General features: G+C 41.8%; 2 protein-coding genes across 3 annotated transcripts in view; both read right to left on the bottom strand.

Moving 5' to 3' along the window:
• The window catches only part of rims2a (regulating synaptic membrane exocytosis 2a), a 146,160-nt gene extending 140,658 nt beyond the window's left edge, over nucleotides 1-5,502 (bottom strand). For both annotated transcript variants that reach the window (XM_053327475.1, XM_053327476.1), the window contains exon 1: nucleotides 5,324-5,502. In XM_053327475.1, coding sequence (XP_053183450.1) covers nucleotides 5,324-5,502 — 179 coding nt within the window. The remainder of the gene's footprint in view (nucleotides 1-5,323) is intronic.
• A 3,482-nt stretch (nucleotides 5,503-8,984) lies between these two features.
• dcaf13 (ddb1 and cul4 associated factor 13) lies at nucleotides 8,985-20,329 on the bottom strand. The gene is made up of 11 exons (XM_053327377.1): nucleotides 19,914-20,329; nucleotides 18,894-19,093; nucleotides 18,694-18,801; nucleotides 18,502-18,591; nucleotides 18,185-18,340; nucleotides 17,746-17,823; nucleotides 17,566-17,648; nucleotides 17,321-17,485; nucleotides 16,695-16,830; nucleotides 10,157-10,320; nucleotides 8,985-9,633 (listed from the first exon to the last, which is right to left on the bottom strand). Exons 1-11 carry the CDS (start codon nucleotides 19,981-19,983, stop codon nucleotides 9,546-9,548), a joined length of 1,338 nt encoding a protein of 445 aa, XP_053183352.1. The 5' UTR covers nucleotides 19,984-20,329; the 3' UTR covers nucleotides 8,985-9,545.
• Between the last annotated feature and the right edge of the window lie 14 nt (nucleotides 20,330-20,343).

Here is a 20,343-nt window from a genome sequence, read left to right as displayed (position 1 = left end):
GTATTTTTCCTGAAAAGTAATGGTTTTGGACATAAAAGGTTTGCCACCAACAGCAAGGATTATATTATTATGCTATATACACTAAACAATATTATATAGAACATACTATATAATACAGTTACAAACAGATTTTGAGGGGGCTTGGGTCTGAGAGTGTGTTCCGAGTGAATTCTTTGTATTTTGATACAGAATTAAATTCCTCTGTCTTTGTTACAATGTTGCTCTGTCTCTCGCTCTTGTTTGCCAAACTGACACAGGCTGCCAGGTTTTTGCCTGTGTCCACCAGTCTCAATGTCCCAGTTGTAGCCGCTGTGTGCTCGCCCGGATAATCTGCCACTTAGTACTACCTGTGCAGAGCTAAAAAAGCATTGAAGTTTACTTCAAAAGGTAGGATTGTAGGTTGGGAATAAGCGATGCTCAGACCTCTCTAACATATGTGTGTTTGTGAGAGAGCACCACTCTACCCACTGCTGCTCTCTTTCAGATGGGCTGAGATCCTATAGCCTCCAGGGACACAGGGCCTCTCTGTAGCTCTGACCTCAGCTGGTACGCAGAGCTCTCTAGCACTATCAGATGAATGACCAGGATGGAGAGGGTGGAGGGGGTGAGGTTAGTGAGTGTGCATGTGTGATGGGGAAAGAGGGGCGGGTGAGGGTAACAGAAAAAGGAAATGGGATGTAATCAATCAAAGCTAATTCTAGGTCAATGCTCTTCATGTTGAACACACACTCACACTCACACGCACACACACACACACACACAGACACACACACACACACACACACACACACACACCAACCCGAGGCACCTCTCACCATAACTGTTACATGCTAACCAGGTATCTAATAATATTTTTTCCCTAACTCATTGTAAAGAAACCTGATAGTTCCATTAATTATGAAATGTCAAGATTAAATAATGATTAATAATAATTACCTCCTGGTGTTCTGTGTAGTGTAATAGTATTAATGGTGTCATACTGTATAGTTACAGTATAACAATGTGAAAATTGAAATTGTACTGTGCTGAAATGAAATAAACACTTGACTAATTCTACACATCCAGATCAGCTCTCTCACCACAAAGAGTTCTACTGAGGTTAAGAAAATGGTTGTGTTATGTCTTCTGTGGCTCCCTGTATCTGAATAAATAACTTCGGTGATGTCATCGAGGTTTCAACTCGGGCTTAGAGTCTACAACTGTTTCACAGAGAGCTGACATTAAAAACTGGGGCATGGAGTTTGAAAGACAGGAGTTCTTACAAGGCATGGTTGGTCTTAAAAAAAAGAAAGAAAGAAAGAAAGAAAGGAAGAAAGATGCTATTGAGTTTCATGACAGGACTCCTGGATACAATGCTTTTGGAGCTTGATCCATATTAGAGACTAAAAGTCAGCATATCTCAACCTCTGCTGCTTCAATTTTGACCTTTTTTCCCTTTTAAATCTGGTTCTCGCAGTTCCCAAATTCAAATAACAGTAATAAAAAAAATGAATGGAGTGTCCCTTTAATTTCACTAACTCATTTAACAGCTAGTATAGTTAGAATTCACTACATTCTGAGTGGAGCTGTCAATTTACAGTTGTTGTCATGAAACAATTACAGTGAACAACAATGACAGATAATACTGACAACCTGAATGAAAACAGTGAGGCAATTACACACTTTCCACAATGTTCTCAAATGTAGGTTCTGACTCAATTTTCACCTCTTAGATAAAACATCCTAAAAAAAACCTCATGGTCTCAGCTTATAGGAAACACTGGAGGCACTTGGGTCATCCTTTGTCTTTGTGTCTCCTGAAACAAAAAATGGGGGGTGCCAAACTAGATGGCAGAGCAGCAGACACCTCAGAGCCCTGGAATAGCTCAGTGGGAGTCCCTCCTACAAGGCAGCCAGTATAATTAGCACTGTCAAAGGAGGTCCCTGAGCAAATGACACAGCCACCCCCCCCCAGCAGCACCACCACCACCACCACCACCACTCCCCACCCATCCATGAGCACAACACGGTCAGGAAGAAAGAGGAGGGACTGGGGTATTTACTGGGACGTTAGTAAAAAGCAAAACATGAGACTCTTTACTTAAATTAGTCATAGCTTCACGCTATGGTAATTAGCATGTAAAGGTTATAGTTGAACCGTCTTTGTGTGGTGGGAAAGAACGTGCATGTATGCTCACATATCAGCTCATGCCTTCATAATACAGGTAACGCTATATGGAGCGAGAGAAACAGAAGGGGTGACAATGAGAGTGGAGAGGTGTGACAGAGAAAGTCAGAGTTAGGATGGAGAGCATCACCACTACCACCCCTTCCCAACCCTACCCCCTCTATTACTCCTAGCCACCAAACAGAACCAGGAAGTAGCCCTGGAGGACCCGAGGAGCAGGGAGAAAAGGAGAAGTGGAGCCCCAGGCATTCTGTGGGTCACCCCATCATAGGCAGCTGATGCCTGGCCTCAAGGATACTCTGTGTCTGGGTGGGGAGGAAGGGGGGGGGGGTCCCATAACCATCATTACTGTACTGCTCAGAGACTCACTGATGCATGGAAAGTCGAGCTAGCTGATAGCTCTGGCCGACTCTGTTTAATGGAAGGAATGCACCTGGAGCCATGCTGAACTAGTGCCGACTCTGTGTGAGTACAAAATGCTGAGATTCTGAACTATACTGTACTTTTATGTCTGCAGCTTTCATGAGCTTTCTAGGTTATGATTCTAATACTGAACAATGTTAATGGTTTTCAGTGTGGTGTGCAGCATATGGACGTCTGATTGGTGCAGCACTTCTCCTACATGCAGACCCACATACACAGGCCTGCTAAAGAATGAACGGGCTAAGAGAGAGAGAGTAGCTAATTACATGCAAGTCAGCAGCACTGGATTTCCATCCACGCTCTCTGTAGCACCTCCAGTGAGATGACAGCAAGTTGGCAAGCCCTGCAGCTGGAGGCTTCTCTCTCTCTTTCTCTCTCACTCTCTCTCTCTCTTCTCCCTCCCTCCCTCCCTCCCAGGATTCCCTCTGTTAGATTACACACTTCAATGTTCAAACTGCCACTTTCCCGAAAAGCCATCCAAGCTGCTGTGTGATTGGACCGTGACTGCGACAGCGCAGATGCACAGGCTATAGGGTTGGGTATGTTGCGGTGTGGGTGTTTTGTTTCCGACACTGCTGGAAATGCTACGAACCGTCCAATGACAAGTTAATCCGCTGCGGTTGTACCTACGCCAGGGCTGAGCATATTAACGCTGCTTTAGGATATGTTGCGCTTGTGTGATTCATAAGGTATAGAAAGTGGGGATTTACTGTTTTGATGACTCATGATGAGTCACCTTGTGCGTATAGACATAACACAGTAAGACTAACCAATATCTTGTATGATATATTGAACACAAACTTTACTATGAGATCAAAAGCTCTCCTGCACATTTCTCTGACTGATCTGAATCTTTCAACTAACACAACACAATGTTAACTCCATATATTTCCTCTGCTGTCATATGTGTCGGCAGTAAAGCCCTGCTGGTAAGATGAAATCCAAGGTAACTAAGTCATATTAGAAGCATTATTCTCATGCAAATTAAACACACAAGAAATCGACACAGAGGACTTTTTTGATTCCGCACCCCATCAAACTTCCTGCATGACTTCAGCTTGTGTGGCCTGCAATCAGTTACCTAATGTTACAGTGAGACAGTCAGTAAGTCAGTCAGTCAGTCATGTGCCTTGCACAGAACAGCCTCTTCTGCCCATGCTCAGTCATGACACAGCTTTGACATCACTGTCAGACTAAGAGTGACTAAAACTGACAATCCCCTTTACCTCAGAGAAAGAGAAATAGGAAAAACACTCAGCTATTAGGAAGGAAGGGGAACATTAGGGGGGTAGGGGAGCAGTATTAAAGGGGGGGAAGGGGGAAGGAGGAAAAGGCCTGGATGATTCACACAGCTGAGGTAGCCGTGTCTTGGAGTACATGAGTCATGTTTATCGTGCGGGAGCACTAGGTAGGGATTGCACAACTTTCTCTCCATTAGGAATGCTGCCGTAGTGCAAACATTTACCTGATGATGGAAAACAACCGCTCTAATGCCTCCTAAAAGCTCCCAGTGATAGAGCTGCACGCCTCTCACACTGGTGTCACCGGCCACGCTGGGAGGCGACAGCACCAGTAAAGTTGCCAGAGATCTCTAACAGAGATTTGTATAGATTTACTCATCAGTTACAATGGATACAACAACCTATATAAGGAGGTATTAATGTTGCATTAAAACATAAAAAGTAAGAGAGAAAGTAGCCTGCATTGCTGTAAAAGATCAGTTTGTATCTACATGCAAGCGTGCAAGCATGTGCATCCTTTTCATTGAAGAAGATTACCAAATGAAAAAAAAAATCTAAAAAAATCAACAGGATGGAAACATTTAAAGCCACTGCCCTGAAATCCTTCTCTCCTCATTAGCCTGGAAGGTCAAATCATTTTTTTAATTAACAATACATCAAGTGAGTGTGTTTTTATAACAGGGGCTGAATGTAATATTCCACCATAAAGCAGAGTTATGGCTCACATAGTAAAGGTTACAGGGATGGCGGCGGAAACACTCCAGTCCACCTTAAAAACTAAAACCCTACAGTGGACAGCGCCGTGGTGCTGAACCGCTCTGAGCGACATCTGTACACAAGAGGAGCAGGGGGAGGGAGAGAGGGAGAGAGATAGAGAGAGAGAGAGGGAAAAGGGGTGGATGGGGGGGCGGGGGGGCATGATTTCTACCGAGACTTTAGCGTTGAAATCACACACACACACCCTAGCGTGCGCCATCGCCACAAAGGACACCTTAAATGATCTTTCCAGTGTCATATTGTGTAATCTCGGTGACGTTCGTGGGGAAAGGTTAAGCCATTTGGCGTGCATTTTACGTGAAAAATGGCGCCCGTTGCTGCTAACCCAACCCATCATAGTACAGCTGTACAACAAAAGTGGGGGGAAAGAGGCTAGAGAGCATGCCGCATTACAGACACCATACACCGCCGTTGTAATGAAAAAGTAGGCTGTTTTCTAAAAAGAAAAAAAGAGGAAGGGGTCGAGAGGAATCGAGGGAAAGATTCACCTCACCTTCGGCCCCATCGGCTAGTACTCGACTATTTAAGCTGTGGCATGGATGTGAAGAGGCAACATGAGCCACTAGTATCTCACAGAGCCACTGTTATAGAGATCCACACGGTAATAATAACCCAGCAAACACCAGGGGTTAGTTATATGACAGCAGCATCAGCAGCTGCACACTGACACCACTCTAAATACTAAGAAACAATCAACAAAAACGCCGCTTCTTACTTTAACATCGTCTGTTCCTTCGCTTCCTCCTTCTTCTGTCGGTCCATGACACCGAGGATGATCTTCCTCTCATCCTCGGTGAGGTGGCTGAGGTCCGGCATCTCCGGCATGGCGCCGGCCGCTGAGGCAGCAGCAGCAGCAGGGCCAGCGCCGCCCCGGGGCCCTTGTGGAGCAGACATCTTTTTACACACAGTGGCTAAAAAACGAGAAAAGGACCGTCAACCAGCAGCATTTCTCTCTTTTCTTTTTAAATGATTGGTAACATTTCATGCCGTCAAAAATTGGTCAAAGTGGTGGTCGGGATGTTGCTGGAGACACCGTGGCTACAGACGGCATGACATCTTAGTTAGGGAGTATCATGCACACACACTGTGCTGCAGAAATAAGCGTCAAAATATCAATTACAGGCTTCATCCTCATCTATTTAATGCTCATGATGGGGTTTGCAAATTGTCTGCAGCCCACTGAGCGGTGCTTGCAAACGCTGGGGCTCGCTATATTTAAGCTGTTGCAGGCTGAAATTTACACATGAACATTTGTGACACAGAAAACACTCAAGATTAGAAATGGATGCCCTTTAAAAAAAAAAGAAAAAGCAAAGAGCAAAAGGCTGGAGGCTGCAACCTTCAGGTAGTATTCCCAACACAAGCCTCCATCCATCCAGGGATGAAAAAAAGTAGGAGGAAAGAGGCTACAGAGGATTACAAAAACAACAACTCTTGCCTTTTATTTCGCAGTCATGTTAAATCCTGTCTAACCCATCGCTGCCATCCTTTAGAGAGGTTGCACTCGCATGCTGGAATAAACGATGCCAGGTCCGTCCTTGTTTGTTTTCCTTTGGAGTCCTTAACCCTCCTCTGTCACTCCGCTTAGCTCGCTTTCCTCCAGGTTGGTAATTCTTGGAGATTTCTTAAATGCACAAAAATGGATGCAATGAGAGGGGGAGAGAGAGAGAGGGAGAGAGATAGAGAGAGAGAGGGAGAGAGAGAGAGAAAGAGAGAGAGTGAGGGGGGGGGGGAAATCCAGATAGGGAGAAGAGGCGGAGCGATGGAAACACGTAGAAGAATAAAGCCGAGAGGACGCGCTTGGATGTTCATTGACAGCAGGCAGATAGCAGGCGCAAAAACGCGGACTGGAGGGGCTGTGTGCAGCTGGAGCAGCACTGTGGTGCTTCCTGCCTGCCTGCCTGCCTGCCAGGAAAGGTTTCATGCATATTTCATAACCAGATCATGAGCGCTGTGAGAAGGGGGGAATGTGAAGTGGAGAGATAAATACTGAATATGACTGTAACTGCAGGTGCGACTGTGGTTCCGGTGTTAAGCCACATTTGGTGACCCGTCAGAGTCTGTGACCTGCAGTGATGGAAGAATCACTGATATTCTTAATTAAAAAGTATCATACTACAATGTGACAATAATCTATTACATGTGAAATTCCTGCATTTAAAGTACTCAAGTAAGATGAGGCTAGTTTACTTGAGTGTTTTAGATAAATACAGCTGGTAAAAACCTCTTTTTTTTAAATGCAGGATTTTTACACTATACCATTGATACTTTTATTTAAAGGATCACAAAATCTGATAGGGCACCAAATAGGTTGTAACACTGGTCAGTGCTGTGTTTTTGTGCAGTGTACATTACACAGTGGCTTTGTTGCCAGGTGATGTGAGAAATTCGGTGATGATGCATGGAAGAAAACTAAGCTCTAACAGTTACACAATGTCTGTCAGCTGTGTTGATGCACTTGACTGTGAAAACAATATCTTTCTTTTTTTTTTTTATTTGAACTATTTTTAGGTTTTGGACTGTTAGTCAGACAAAACATGACATTTGAAAATACCATCATGGATTGTCTGAACATATGATGAGTATAGTAGGCCAAACTATTAACCTACAAATTGAGAGATAGACAGATTTTGAGAGCTGATCATGAAAAAAATATTAGTTGTAGCCCTATTCCAGGAGATTTGAGCAATTAAAACAGGACTGGGTGTTTTGATAGTACAAGCAAAATGTACTTTTTCAGCAGCTGGAGACACCCAGATGCTTCAAACAGTCTGATTACACCAGCATGTTTGTGCCAACCCCACTGCAAAACTTCTCCATTGATGTGACTCCAACCATTTTACCCATTTCTCAGCTCTGACCCCAGACTGAAATCCCTCCCTTGATCCCCCAATCCTTTCCCAAAGATATCCCTGTCTCTCTCAGGCTGCAGTGCTGATAGGATTTGAAGGACCACATTAAGAGGATAAAGCCTCTACCTCATTAGAACTGTAAGTAAATTAGCACCAAATCAAAGTTGGTGTTCAGTATTCTGCAACCTGGACCATATTTTACCTTATCTTTTTGTGTTTAAGTGACTCATGGAGACAACATTTTTTAAAATTGTTCCAGTATTGAGCGAGAGCACATCAGCCGGCAGCCTCGAAATTTGCCGCATTGTAATCCCTCGGGGCAATGTATGTCCAATCTCATGAGCACTGACTTGTCAAAATTAGCTAAATATCCAGCCAAGACAGAGTTGGAGAGCGGAGTGCTGGTAGGAGTTTGTTGTGTTAGACTACAGACAGCATAGCTTAGTGGCTGAAAATTGAGAGATTTCGGGAACAAGATTTCTCCCTGAGTGAGACTTGGTTAGAAACAATAGCAAACAAACCAGAACAAGTGAAAGGTAAAGAAAAATGTTTTCTTTGTATGTTGAAAGACACTTAATAACAATCTGTGTCTGTCAGTGGCAAAAACTATTTTAGTGGATGTACAAAGACGGGGTTGCTATTGCTCCAAAGAATAGCAACCCATTTCGTGGCTGCCGGCAGCAGTGCTCTCGTTCATTACTGGACCAGTTTCAAAAGTTGTCTACGTTAGTCACTTATACACAAAATGATTGGTAAAATAGCGTGCACGTTGAAAAATACAGAAGTTTCCCTTTAAGTCTGACACCAACAATTCCACTTATGATTTCTTCCAAATGACATGTCAACAAAGCATGAATGAGTTTAGAGGTTTATTATAAATACACATTAGCAAACAATGTGTCAATCACATATACATACAGATTTTGAGTGAAGCATGTTGTCTAAAAAAAAATGTTACGTCATCCATGAGGAATTTCAAAATATATCAAAACTCGGAGAAAACAGAAAAAATGATGTAAGAAATGGTAACTAACTGTTTTTGCTTGTAAGCCAAAAAATCTGACCATTTTAGGCCAGTTCTTTTACAAACTTCAGGATTTGACGTCCGATACGATAGCTGATGGAGAAAAAATTAACACTGCAGACAAATTAAAGTTTTTTAAGGCCTCAGTATGCTTCAAAAGAAAATGCTCGGGTCGTCCAACAACATCTGGCATGCTTTTCTGATGGTTCAGATGAGGTTTGAAGTCTCTCCAGACAGCTACTTCCATCACATTATTTTGTTTATGAACTGAAGGTATTCATGAAGGACTTCATGGAGAGACTGTCCCAAAGTATGTAGTCCCATTTGTACGTTTTTTTAACCTTTTAAAGTATGAAGACAGGCAAAAAATCAAACCGAGTTCTTGGAGAAAGATTGAGGGCTGTTACGTCAGGGTTTCTGGTGTGGATATCCTAACAGAGTCACAGATGTGGTTGGTCAAGATATCATACCACCTTGTTCATTTGAAGCTGACCGACAGCTTTAAACCATCTCTGGTAGTTTTAATTAGCGCATTTATTGAACCTCATTCATGGAAATGCTGGTCTTGAATGAAACCATGGAGAACATTGATTTTAATATTTATGTAAATAGGCGCAGAGCAAACCAACAGTCTTTTAAACAGTGGACACTCATACTGTTGTGTTGGTTATGGATCCTGTGATGGAAAATGTCCACTTGCTCAAACTGTGAACAGTACAGTATCCAAACTGGCAGTTACATCAGAGCCTGTGTGAAGGGAATCTCACATCTACACAGTGTGTACAAGTGATTGTGATTTTAAAAAAGGAAAAGTTTGCCATTTTAGAAAGTGTATTTTCCAAAAAATGTCAAACTATTTCTTTAATGATGGAAGGTGAACACTTTGATTTGTTGTTAATATGCTTTTACAGTCTGTGTCCTTGTACCTACAAGTAGATGATCCCACAATTGCCCAAATGCTGCGTTTTCTTTTTAAATGTACATGAACATGTCCAGTGTGGGTGTGATCTCAGGCTCCACCTCATCTCTCTAACGCAGCTCCTGGGTCTTCCACGCTCTGTTTATTTAACCACAGTCACGACATGCTTCTCCTTTTCGGACACCACCGGCATGCTTCCCGGTCTGCTGTGCTTGCGGACGTTCCTCTCCCTGAAAAACAAGACGTAAGAGCCGTGAACAAATCAGCTTGCTGGTGAGAATATTCAGGAGAGAGAGAGGGAGGAAGGGAGGGATGGGTCAGAAATCGGAAAGGTGGAGGAAGAGATTAAATATGAGACTGTTGACCTAACACCTACGTCACTGACTCAACTAATTTGCCCTGAAAATAATGCATAAAAGCACAGATAGTAAATCATTCACAGTCCAAACACACGTCTGATGTATCACAATACTGCCAGTAATTACAAACAAAGAGCTATGAATCACTGGACTGCAGGGCAAACTGGGACAATCAATCCACAGTACAAGCTGGAAATGAGTATGTAAGGCCTATTGAGACTATGTCATAGTGGGAGAGTCCCATCTGTGACATTTTCCATTAGGTGGTTGTGACTGCATAGGTCAGACCTCTAATGGCAGCAGCTCAAGTCATCGTCACCTTTACACAAACACATAGGAGACTAATGCCATTCCTATAGCTAAATAAAGTCATGTTCTTATCATGAATACGCACTTTCTACGGCGAGCCTCCTTCATAACCCTCAGCTCCTTGGTCTGGTGGAAGATGTTCTTGGGTAGATGTCTGTGGCGAGCGATGCGTCGGACCTGCGGGTGGTGCTGGAACTTCTCCTTCAGCTTCTGACTGTAGTTGGTGGCTACCCTCTCTCTGGGGGAAAGCTAGGAGACATCGGGGAGGAAGAGTCGGTTAGATGGAGGTGAACCGTGGGGGACATGAAGAATGGACAAAGTGAGAGACAAAATGAGGTGGAGAGGAGAAATTAACAAAAGGATTTAGAAATGAGACACAGGGTTGAAGCAGATAGATGTGACGAGGAGTGAAGATGGGAGCTTCTTGGGCAAGAGGACACATAACTTCAATGGTGATGACTCCTCCAAACTAAAAGACCAAAAAGGTATTTTTCATTGTGTTTTCAGAACCCATCCAAACAAACATGGGCTGGACCAGAAATGGTAGTCACATGGCAAAAATCCTGACACAAAAAATTCTAATCTTATTAATCGCTAATTAACTAATGTATGTGTATGTACAATAATGGGTAATAATCGGTAGGCAAAACATTGATTAAAAAAAAAAAAAAAAAAAAAAACACTCCTCAGATTTTTACATTTTGACTGCAGAATACATGAATGCATATTTTTGTATACATTTCTTTATAATAAATATTTAAATTAAGTGTGGACAAGGCTACAAAGTGATGGCAACTGCTATGCATTATTAACATTCTCATTATGATCATTTAGTTATTAATGGGAATATTTAATAGCAGTTTTTGAAATAGCACTTTCAACTTTAGCATTGTACTCATGTGACACTGTCAAAATCACAACGGAAAGTTAAAAATCAATGAGGGATAGCATCTTTTTTATTCCAAGAATTCTTTCAACTTGTCAAAACCTGGTGCCTACATTACCCACAATGCACCTCAACTTGATTCTCCCCACTTTAGAGATTCAGAAGTGTTATGCTAGAAGAAATGATACTGCTGGGTAAGTCTTTCTGTAACGTTTCTGTTGATTATTGATTATTATGGAGGATTGTAAGCTGCAGTGCTGCAATGGAAACTAAACAAGCACAGACGTAAATAAAAGAGCAAAGAATACATTAAAGTTGTATAACTAATCATTGCTCATCCTGTTGTTCAATAAAATATTATTGGGTTGTGACTCAGTAATGACTCAGAGTGTTTCTATAAAGGATTAAAGGATGATTGCACTAGTTTCAAAAAGCTAATAATGAATATATCTTATGACTTGTTTTCTGTTATAAAAGTTTTATTTGAGAAAATAAAACTTCTAGAAAGAAGATCATAAAACTGGATCTCCTCACTAAGAAGTTTTGCAGACCTAGATCAATGCCACACTACTACACTACACTACCTTCACTTCTTAGAGACAGCAGACATAAGAAGTCCTTACATGGCCAGAAAAAAGGATTTTTCAGGTAACTCATTTGAACAAACACTGCTGTTGTCTAGCTAGTTTCTACTGTTGATCAGGAACAAACAGCTGCAAACAGACGATGACCCTTGCTGAGTCTGCATGGCTAGAACTCCCCCTGAAGATGAGTCAGTGGTCTCTTAACAGGCATTTAACTTGTAAACTTGTGTCTATTCCTGCAGCACGGCTGTAATTAATGTCAGTTACAGAGTCTTGGGTTTGCACGTATCTATGCTTCCAGTAACAAAGCATTTCTTGATGCATTTTCCATCAGCCTTCCTTGTTCTGTGAAGTGATATGAAAGGGGCATCAAATCATAGAATTTTACAAAAGCAGGATCAACACTGTGGCTCACGTGTTGTATGAATGGACATCCAAAGAAGACCATGCTGAGTCTAAAAAGACTCATCTTGTATTCAGCTCAGGTGGTATTTCACAGATTAGTGACAGTTACGGTATTCCCCCCTTCCATCATAAAACGCCGGCCCGTACAGTAAGCAGTAACTTCCGCCTGACAACCCGCTCGTTCAAAACCGAATCAATGTCTGTTAAAAAGTGAAGACACCAGCTCAACGACATCCCTCCCTCTCCATCTCTCATAACAACCAGCGGGCCCCTCGGACTGGTCTTGGCTGAGGCTGCCCTCCTCGAAGGCTTTTATTCTAATTAAAAGCAATGATTTGTCTCAGATTCAATTTGTCGGAGAAGAGCTGTTAGATGCTGATCCTGTTGGACTAAACTAATTCCCCTGGATACACACACACGGTGAGCCTGCTAAACACTGTTTGTATAATCTCCACAAGATGGATATGAGACAGTGGAAGAGGTTTCATTTTGATTTTTGTTTGAAAGGATTAGATTTAGGGACGGTCATTAGATATTTAGCAGCAAATTTAGGAAAGGACATTGACTCTAACAACTGAGATTAAACGGTGGGTACTCTTGTACATTAACCACAATGAAAAAAAGCTGCTGAACAATGAGTGTAGACAGCTATCAAGAAGCAGAAAAAGAAAACTGCCTGAAATGCACTGCTGGGAGTGAGAAGAGTCAATCTACTTTGTTGTGTTTTCTATCCAAAAGTGGACTAGGCTGCAGAAAGACAACAGCAGACACTGAAACAAAGTTGTACCCATTTCACTGCAGATTATAATGCCAAAAACTCCTTCTTCTGTTAGGGAATATTGAAAACTATAACCAATGACCCCAAACAGCAAATCTGGTCTAGATGAAAAACAAAACAAGTTGACAAAAATCAGCTTAGAGAAACTGCGTCCAATGGAAACAGTGGTGACGGGGCGTTTTAACAGCTGGTGAAGCAGATTTAACAGACTGCAGGTAGTACAGTACTGTAGCCACAAGCAGAGCTGTAGAAATCAAGAAGAGGTGTCACTCTGACTATCTAAACATAATTCAAGTTCTTGCTCTGTAGGATCAAAACCATAACATTGACCTTTGCTCACCAAGGCATTCATCTGAGTGTCAGTGACCAGAATTACCTTAAATAAAGGATAATTCTGTTTTATTACAAATTGGATTTTAATGTTAAAGATTTGGATATGATTTCTATAACTTAAGATAACACTGTATTCACCAAAGTTATGGTGGATACTGGAGAACATGGTGACAAGTCAGTTGAGGAAAGAAATGAGCTGTAAACAAGTCATTATCTGAGCCACAATACACACAAGTAGAGTAATTGTGATTGATTATGTACTTGAGTCATTTTAGTTAATTAACCTGCAGGTTTGTTTAAAACCAGTGAGGTTGTCTGACTGCTCGTGTTTCTTACACTCAAGTCAATGCAGGTTGTGTTTCAGCTGCGTCTTTCGGTCGTCCATCTCGCGTGCATCTCAGGAAAAAAGATCTACCTTAATCAATACGGCCTGTCTTAAACAGCGTAAGGGCTTTTGTTTCACTTGTACGGAAAGGTCCTTTAAGGCTTTTTTTTTTTTACATGTGTAACTACATTGATTGTGTGTTAGGGAGCCAAAACTCAGGTAACCACACAGCGAGACTGATCCATGTGTAGACGATGTCACCCTGTTAACAGATGTCAGCAATCAACTTGGTGAGCTCATAACTGACTTATTACTGACGGCTAATCAATTAATATTAGGTCAAACAGGTAGGTAACATAGTTTGTGAATGTCAATCCTCAATTCCAACTTTTCTAAACAATTCAGTTGCATTTCTGTTTCAAATCAGTGAGTTGTGATAAGTGCTATATAAAAAAAAAAATACAGTGGAGTCAAATCATGTTGCATGAAAAGTTACGCCAAAGAAAAAAGTGATAGAGAAGCAGCTGATAGAGAAGTCATGATCAGTCCAACGGGATGCCTTTAGACAGAGACAAACCCTCGATTCAGCATTTCAGCATTTCTTGATAATTAAAGACCCTTTCAGTACAACTTGATTGTTAATGCTTCATTATGTTCCGAGTGGCCCCGCTTTAAGTGATTGGCCGATTTAAACTGCTGATAAGAGCATGCCTTGTCTGATCTCTTTAAGTGCAAAGCTTGCGAATAAATCTTCTCTTGCACAGTGACAGTAAAACAAGTGCCAAAAGCGGGCCAATTTTCCACTCTGGAGCTGCATTAAGAGAATAAGCAAGAGTGAATCCGATTAGGAATGAAAGATGGCTGTTGGAGATGGCACGCGAGATGCCATTGATCTTTATTATTCAGCCATAACTGGTATTTGGGGCATTGGAACACTTCCCAGCATTTTAAAGGAGTTTTATTTGACAGTTGTGCATAACATAACACTAGGGCCATATTTTCTGCTAACACAGCCTTTATTATCTGAATACGATATACAGGTGGGTGTCATAGTAAAAGGAAAAACCTACATAAAGTGTCTTAGTAACTGCTTTAATGTGTCTTGGCATTGATTCTACAATCTGTGAACTCTACTAGAGGGATGAACACTATTTTCCCAAAAGATATTCCCTCACTTGGTGTTTAGATGATGGTGGTGGAGAGCGCTGTCTAACACGTCACTCCAAAATCTCCCATAGGTGTTTAGTTGGGTTGAGATTTGGTAACTGCATAGCATATGATCCACATCATTTTCATACTCAAACCATTCAGTGACCCCCTCGTGCCCTATGGATAGGAGCATTGTCATCCTGGAAGAGATAATTCCCACCAGGATAGAAGTGTTTCATCATAGGATAAATGTGATCACTCAGAACAACTTTGTATTGATTTGCAGTGACTCTTTCCTCCAAGGGGACAAGTGGACCCAAACCATGCCAGCAAAATTCCCCCAACAGCATAACAGAGCCACCGGATCCCCTCGCTGTAGGGGTCAAACATTCAGGCCTGTACTGTTCTCTAGGTGTACGCCACACATGCCAGTGTTTTCCTTGTAATTGTACAGGCCTGGCAGGCTGCTAAAAACCTGGACCAGGTCAAAAAGATTTGTCTTTAATGGAAAAAGTAACACCAAATACCCATTCATTCGGAAATAAAACTCTTGGTAGTGTAGCTCCTTTAAGGAATAAGGAAATGTGTGTGTGGTCGAGAGACAGAGAGTTTCTACCGAGCACAAGCGTTGAGACCCAGGGAGACATGAAAGCAGCTGCTCACTAACAGCTACATGTGTTTACAGCAGAGGGCAGGAGGGAGGACAGACATATCACTCTGTTACTCTTTGCTACTGCAGATGGCCATGGAGGAGACACTTCAGTTTATAACTGTACCGTCCACTGTTTGGCTACGTGTTGATGTGAGCAGAAAAATGAAATAAATGGGTTTTATTTATTTCTTTTTTTAAAACCAAAATAACAGTGGGTCATGTATTCAGTGTACACTTGAAAACCATGAATCACCCGTTACACCTTTACACACTGCAATGCATTTTGGTCAGCCCACCAGCCACCAGCCACCCCCCCCCGAAGCAGTCAACCTGGGGGATCATTACATGCACTCACCTACGTGTCAAGAACATCACCATCTGACCATATCACCACCCTTTTCAACATCTCTGTATGACAGTTCCTATGGCTCATGTACAATCTAACTCTCAAACATGCATTCATCTTAGTAATGAGGAGTTTATGCATTGCATCCCTACTATAACATCTCTCTCTGTGTAATTGTCAATGGACTGTTTTTGCTGACAGTCTAATCTTCTGTTTTTCCTTACATATCACACTAATGCACAAGCATCATGGTCATCGAACATGCACAGTTGATACAGATGCCCCTTCAGCAGTCTTGACTGACTGAAGCTCCTGCCATCTATGCCATGTGCTCCTGCCAACCCTCTTTCAAAGTCACTGAGATCTTTTCTTCTTTCCATCTTCATACAAAAATCTGAATCAACTGGGCTTGCTCAGCATTTTTACACATGCCACAGAGCATGACTGGATGTTAATTGCGTAATTGTACCATGCAGTGCACCTTAGTGGAAGCATCTGCGTTCACTATGTTTCTCCACATTTTTATTCAGGTTATTCCTTTGATTTGTCCACGTCTGTATGTGGCGCTCACTGACCAAGACACTAAGAATCAGTGGAGATGTGTCTGAAAAAAGATCAGGTCTGGCAGCTTGAGGCTTTTGTTCCTGGTTTTTCAAACAACTGCACAAGCTTTTCAGTTTTTTTCTTTTTTTTTTTTTTTTTGAACTTCCACCTGCCACAAGTGCCGCTGTGCCAATTGGTACATTGTACTTATTGAGAGTGATTCTACCCTAAGTCAGCATCCATCAGGGCATTTGGCAACAGCGGTGCCGTCTCTCCTGGCACGCACGCTTACCCTGCTGAGGTGGGCACGGGGCCACGGCTGTGTTGAAGAATGCAGCAAACTCATAAAACAAAGTCAGGTAATACATTGGAGAGAGATACAGTATGTCTGAGCCTGAAAGCTGTTAACTGTTTAATTTATTACGGACAATGTGGGGAGGAATAACCGCAAATCCATCAAAACTTACCTTTAAGATGTAATTCCATGCATACAGATGAAAAATGTAAGTATATGCACTTTCCTGAGTAATGTAACCATCCTGGACTGTTAACTAAGCCAGCAGGTGTTATCAGTGTGTGTTATCAGCCTGTGTGTGTGGAGGGAAGGAGAGGCAGGACTCACCACTCCCAGTTTCTCGGCTGCGTTGGCTTTCCACAATCGGATATTCATTTCATCAGAACCGCTCAGGATGTACTTGTTATCTGCTGACCACTTTATGCAGATGACGTGCTGCATGCGTTTGGTGTGGTACACTTCCCTGATGATCAAAAAGAGAAAAAAACAACTATGTTAGCTTTTAGCAAACAGCTACATTAAGGAGAGAATCCAGCAATAGGAAACATAGGGTTAAACACACTGAACAGGAATGCTAAGCTCCTAAAATCACTCCTCTTGGGTCTAAATGTTTTATTAGACCACCAATCTAAAACACAAAAACTTTACAATGATTTATGAATGATCAACTGATTGACAGCATGGTGAGTGGGCTTTCAAACATGTTGAATGAACAATCTATTTGATTCAAGTCTCACTGAATCACTTACAGAGTAAAATATGATCAAACAAACCAACTCTGATCATGAATAAATGAAGTAAACATGATAAACTTTACAGACCCCAGAAGCAATATTATTATTATATTATTAACAGTGTCAGCTATGTTAAAATTACATTCAAACATCTACACTGTTGCAAAAAACTAGAAAGCAGAGGTCATTTTAAACAAATGTGATTGGAGTTGTACTGACCTGCTGTGGCCACCGTCCTTGGGGAAGATGCGAATGGTCTTGTCAAAACTGGCCGATACAAACTCCCTGCCAGTGGGAGAGTAGTCCACATCAAGCACTGCAGACACATGGTCCATGTGCACTGTGACTGGCCGGTTCAGGTACCTCATGTCGTATGTGTAGAGGCTGAGGAAACAAAGAGACACAAACATTAGCCCTGTTATGCTATCATTACTGAGAACTACTGCAGCATGAGGTTAACTCACTTATAGTCTTCATTTGAAGATGTGAAGTAATAGGCTTCCATCGGGTTCCAGCATAATGTGTTGCTCCTCATTGTCATGATAACCTGAAGAGGAAAACAGAAAGCAGACACACATATTATATGATTGTGGAGAAAGGTGGAAGACAAAAAAAAAGAGGTATAGAGAGAGGTGGAGTCCTACCTTTTTAAGTGGTGCTGATTCTCTCATATCATACAGCACTATACTTCTGTCAGAGGCGCAGCTTGCCAGAAGTTCAGTCTGAGGAAATATAAAGGTCATTACAGTCCAGAAATATATAAAAAAGGTATCAGTGAGCTTTCAATACTCAAGAGCGTCTGGCAAAAGAAGAGGATCCCTTTTTTATACTTCTTTGGATTTGTGACTGTGCACTACTAAGAAATATCTACTTTGGACCCATTGTCACAGGTTGCATCTATCCAGGAGCTGTGAAGAGTTGATCAGAGAATAATGTTCTCCTCTCATATTGTTTTATTATGACTCCTCAGATTCATCTTGTGACACCTTGGAGAATAAAGCGCATGGCAGAAACGGCAAAACCGTTCATCGCTCTGTGACAGAACCAGCCTCGTGTTAGTGCGGTGGATATTTGGCGGCTCACCTCCACTGGGTTGAAGCTGACAGAGCTGACGCTGTCTACACCCCAGCTGAAAGAGCGGATGGGGCTGGTCCTCTGCTCGTCCCAGATGTCCACCTGCTGGCCGCATGTTGCAAACACACCGTCTTTCTGGTGATGGTCGAGCCCTGTGAAGACTGTCTGCAATGGACAAGCATCATTTTTTTTATTATAGTAATAAAAATGATTCACTTATTCTCATCACATCTGGTCAGAGGTGAAGATGACTTACAGAGCAGGATGTTACAGAAACATGATGTAGCCACAATTTTAATTAAAATACTACACAATGTTGATCATACCTTGCCCAGAATTGTGTTAAGTGGCTCCTCTTCCTCTCCATAAGCCGGTGCCTCCATTTTCCATTGTTTGATAGTTTTGTCATCACCAACCTGCAACAGGCATCATGTTATAGAACACAAGCTTTATATTAAAGAATAGCTTCAGAATAAGTGTAATAATCCTAAAACACTCTTATGAGGGGCAGCATTCACCGTGAAGAAGGATGTTCCACAGTAGCGGACGACCATTCCCCGGACAAAACCTTCATGTGCTTGGAGCGTGTGGACACACTCGTGTGTGCTCAGATTCCACACTTTCACCTTGAGGATCAAATTAAATATTCAGTTAATGTTGTGCAGTTTTTATGTCACACTTTTAAAAGGTTTAACAAATGTATAATAGAGATAGTTACCTCTCCATCGCAGGAGCCAGACAGCAGAGTGGAGAGGCTCTTGCTGTGCTTGGCCATGCAGTTGACTCCATCTCTGTGCCCATCCAGGGAGGCCAAGAAAGGCTTAGCGAACACCCTCTCCAATTTAGTGGCATTCAAAGCCCGGGTGTACTCTCTACCCACCTCAAACGGATGAAGGGTTGGGTCATAGTTTCTAGGGACTGAAATACAGACAATAGTCTCATGTCACAAGATGATATTAGCTAAAAAAAACAAATGGTAAGTCTCACCACAAAACTGCAATATGATAAACGCACAAAGGTAGAGAAATAAACACCCATTCTAATAATTATATGACAGCTCTGTTTAGACAAATGACAACAACCAATTTTGAAATATTATTTTGTGCTATAAAATTCTGTACTAGAGTATTGTGATTGCAGAGTCCATACATGAATGTATACATTCATACATACATTTCATTTATCTTTTCACTTATTTGAAATGCCTAACTATGACCTGCTAATTCTTTATTTTCACCCGGTAACACTTTACTTCCAACACTTGACTCTCAACCTCCAATCCATCATTACTAACAACTATAGATACATTTAATAAATGGCTTGTAGCAGTTATGAAGTGTAGCCATTACCACTTATTACTTTTGTATATGACTACAACAGCGTTTTACTATATTGTCAGCTATGATCTCCAACAGGAGGACTTGTCCTTGTTAAAAACAACCTTCATAAAGGTTTATATCTGCTTACAGATAACAGTGTGTTTACACCACGAAGCTGATGTTATAATAGCCTATACATGCTAACACAGATTGTTTATGTCAGATAGCTAATGCGTTGCTTCTGAGTTAACAACATTTCCTCTTATTAGCCACATTCTCAGACTCTGTAGCATTACCTTACGTAACTGCCATATTAAAAACAAGTATGGTGTTATGTCTTATAGGTCCTGTTTAAAGAGCAAAGCATTACAACTAGCAGCCTGTGATTAGCATAGCAGAGTTTATAGTTTCTCACTTACCGCGCTGTATATCTAGTTTGGTCTCTCGGACATAGTCGTCCGGGTTCCTCGAGAGGACTTTGACTTTCATTTGGCGGCAGAACGAAATATGAATACACTTTTAAAACACAGTGAGATTAATTTTAAAGAAGAACAATATCAGTAAGCACAGGTTTCACCAGCCATGTGTTGATGAAGTGGCGTTAGATTTTTTTCCACCCGCATTCTGATAAGCCCCGCCCTACTCTGTCTCTGATTGGCTCTGATCCTGACATTCTTAATATAATCCAACCAATTGTACTCCTGAGACCCAAAATTGGCCACTATAACCAATCAGTGGCAGAGTAAGGCGGGTCTCGACAGAAAGCGGGTGGTGAAGAAAATGTATCGCATTGCATTGTGGGAAATCCAGTCCTTTTTTTTAGAAACAACTTTATTGAACCAACTATAC

Source organism: Scomber japonicus, chromosome 10 (genome assembly GCF_027409825.1).
Source record: "Scomber japonicus isolate fScoJap1 chromosome 10, fScoJap1.pri, whole genome shotgun sequence".
Lineage (NCBI taxonomy): Eukaryota > Metazoa > Chordata > Actinopteri > Scombriformes > Scombridae > Scomber > Scomber japonicus.
Note: the sequence above shows the minus strand (reverse complement) of the source record. Positions and strands in the feature narration are given on the sequence as shown.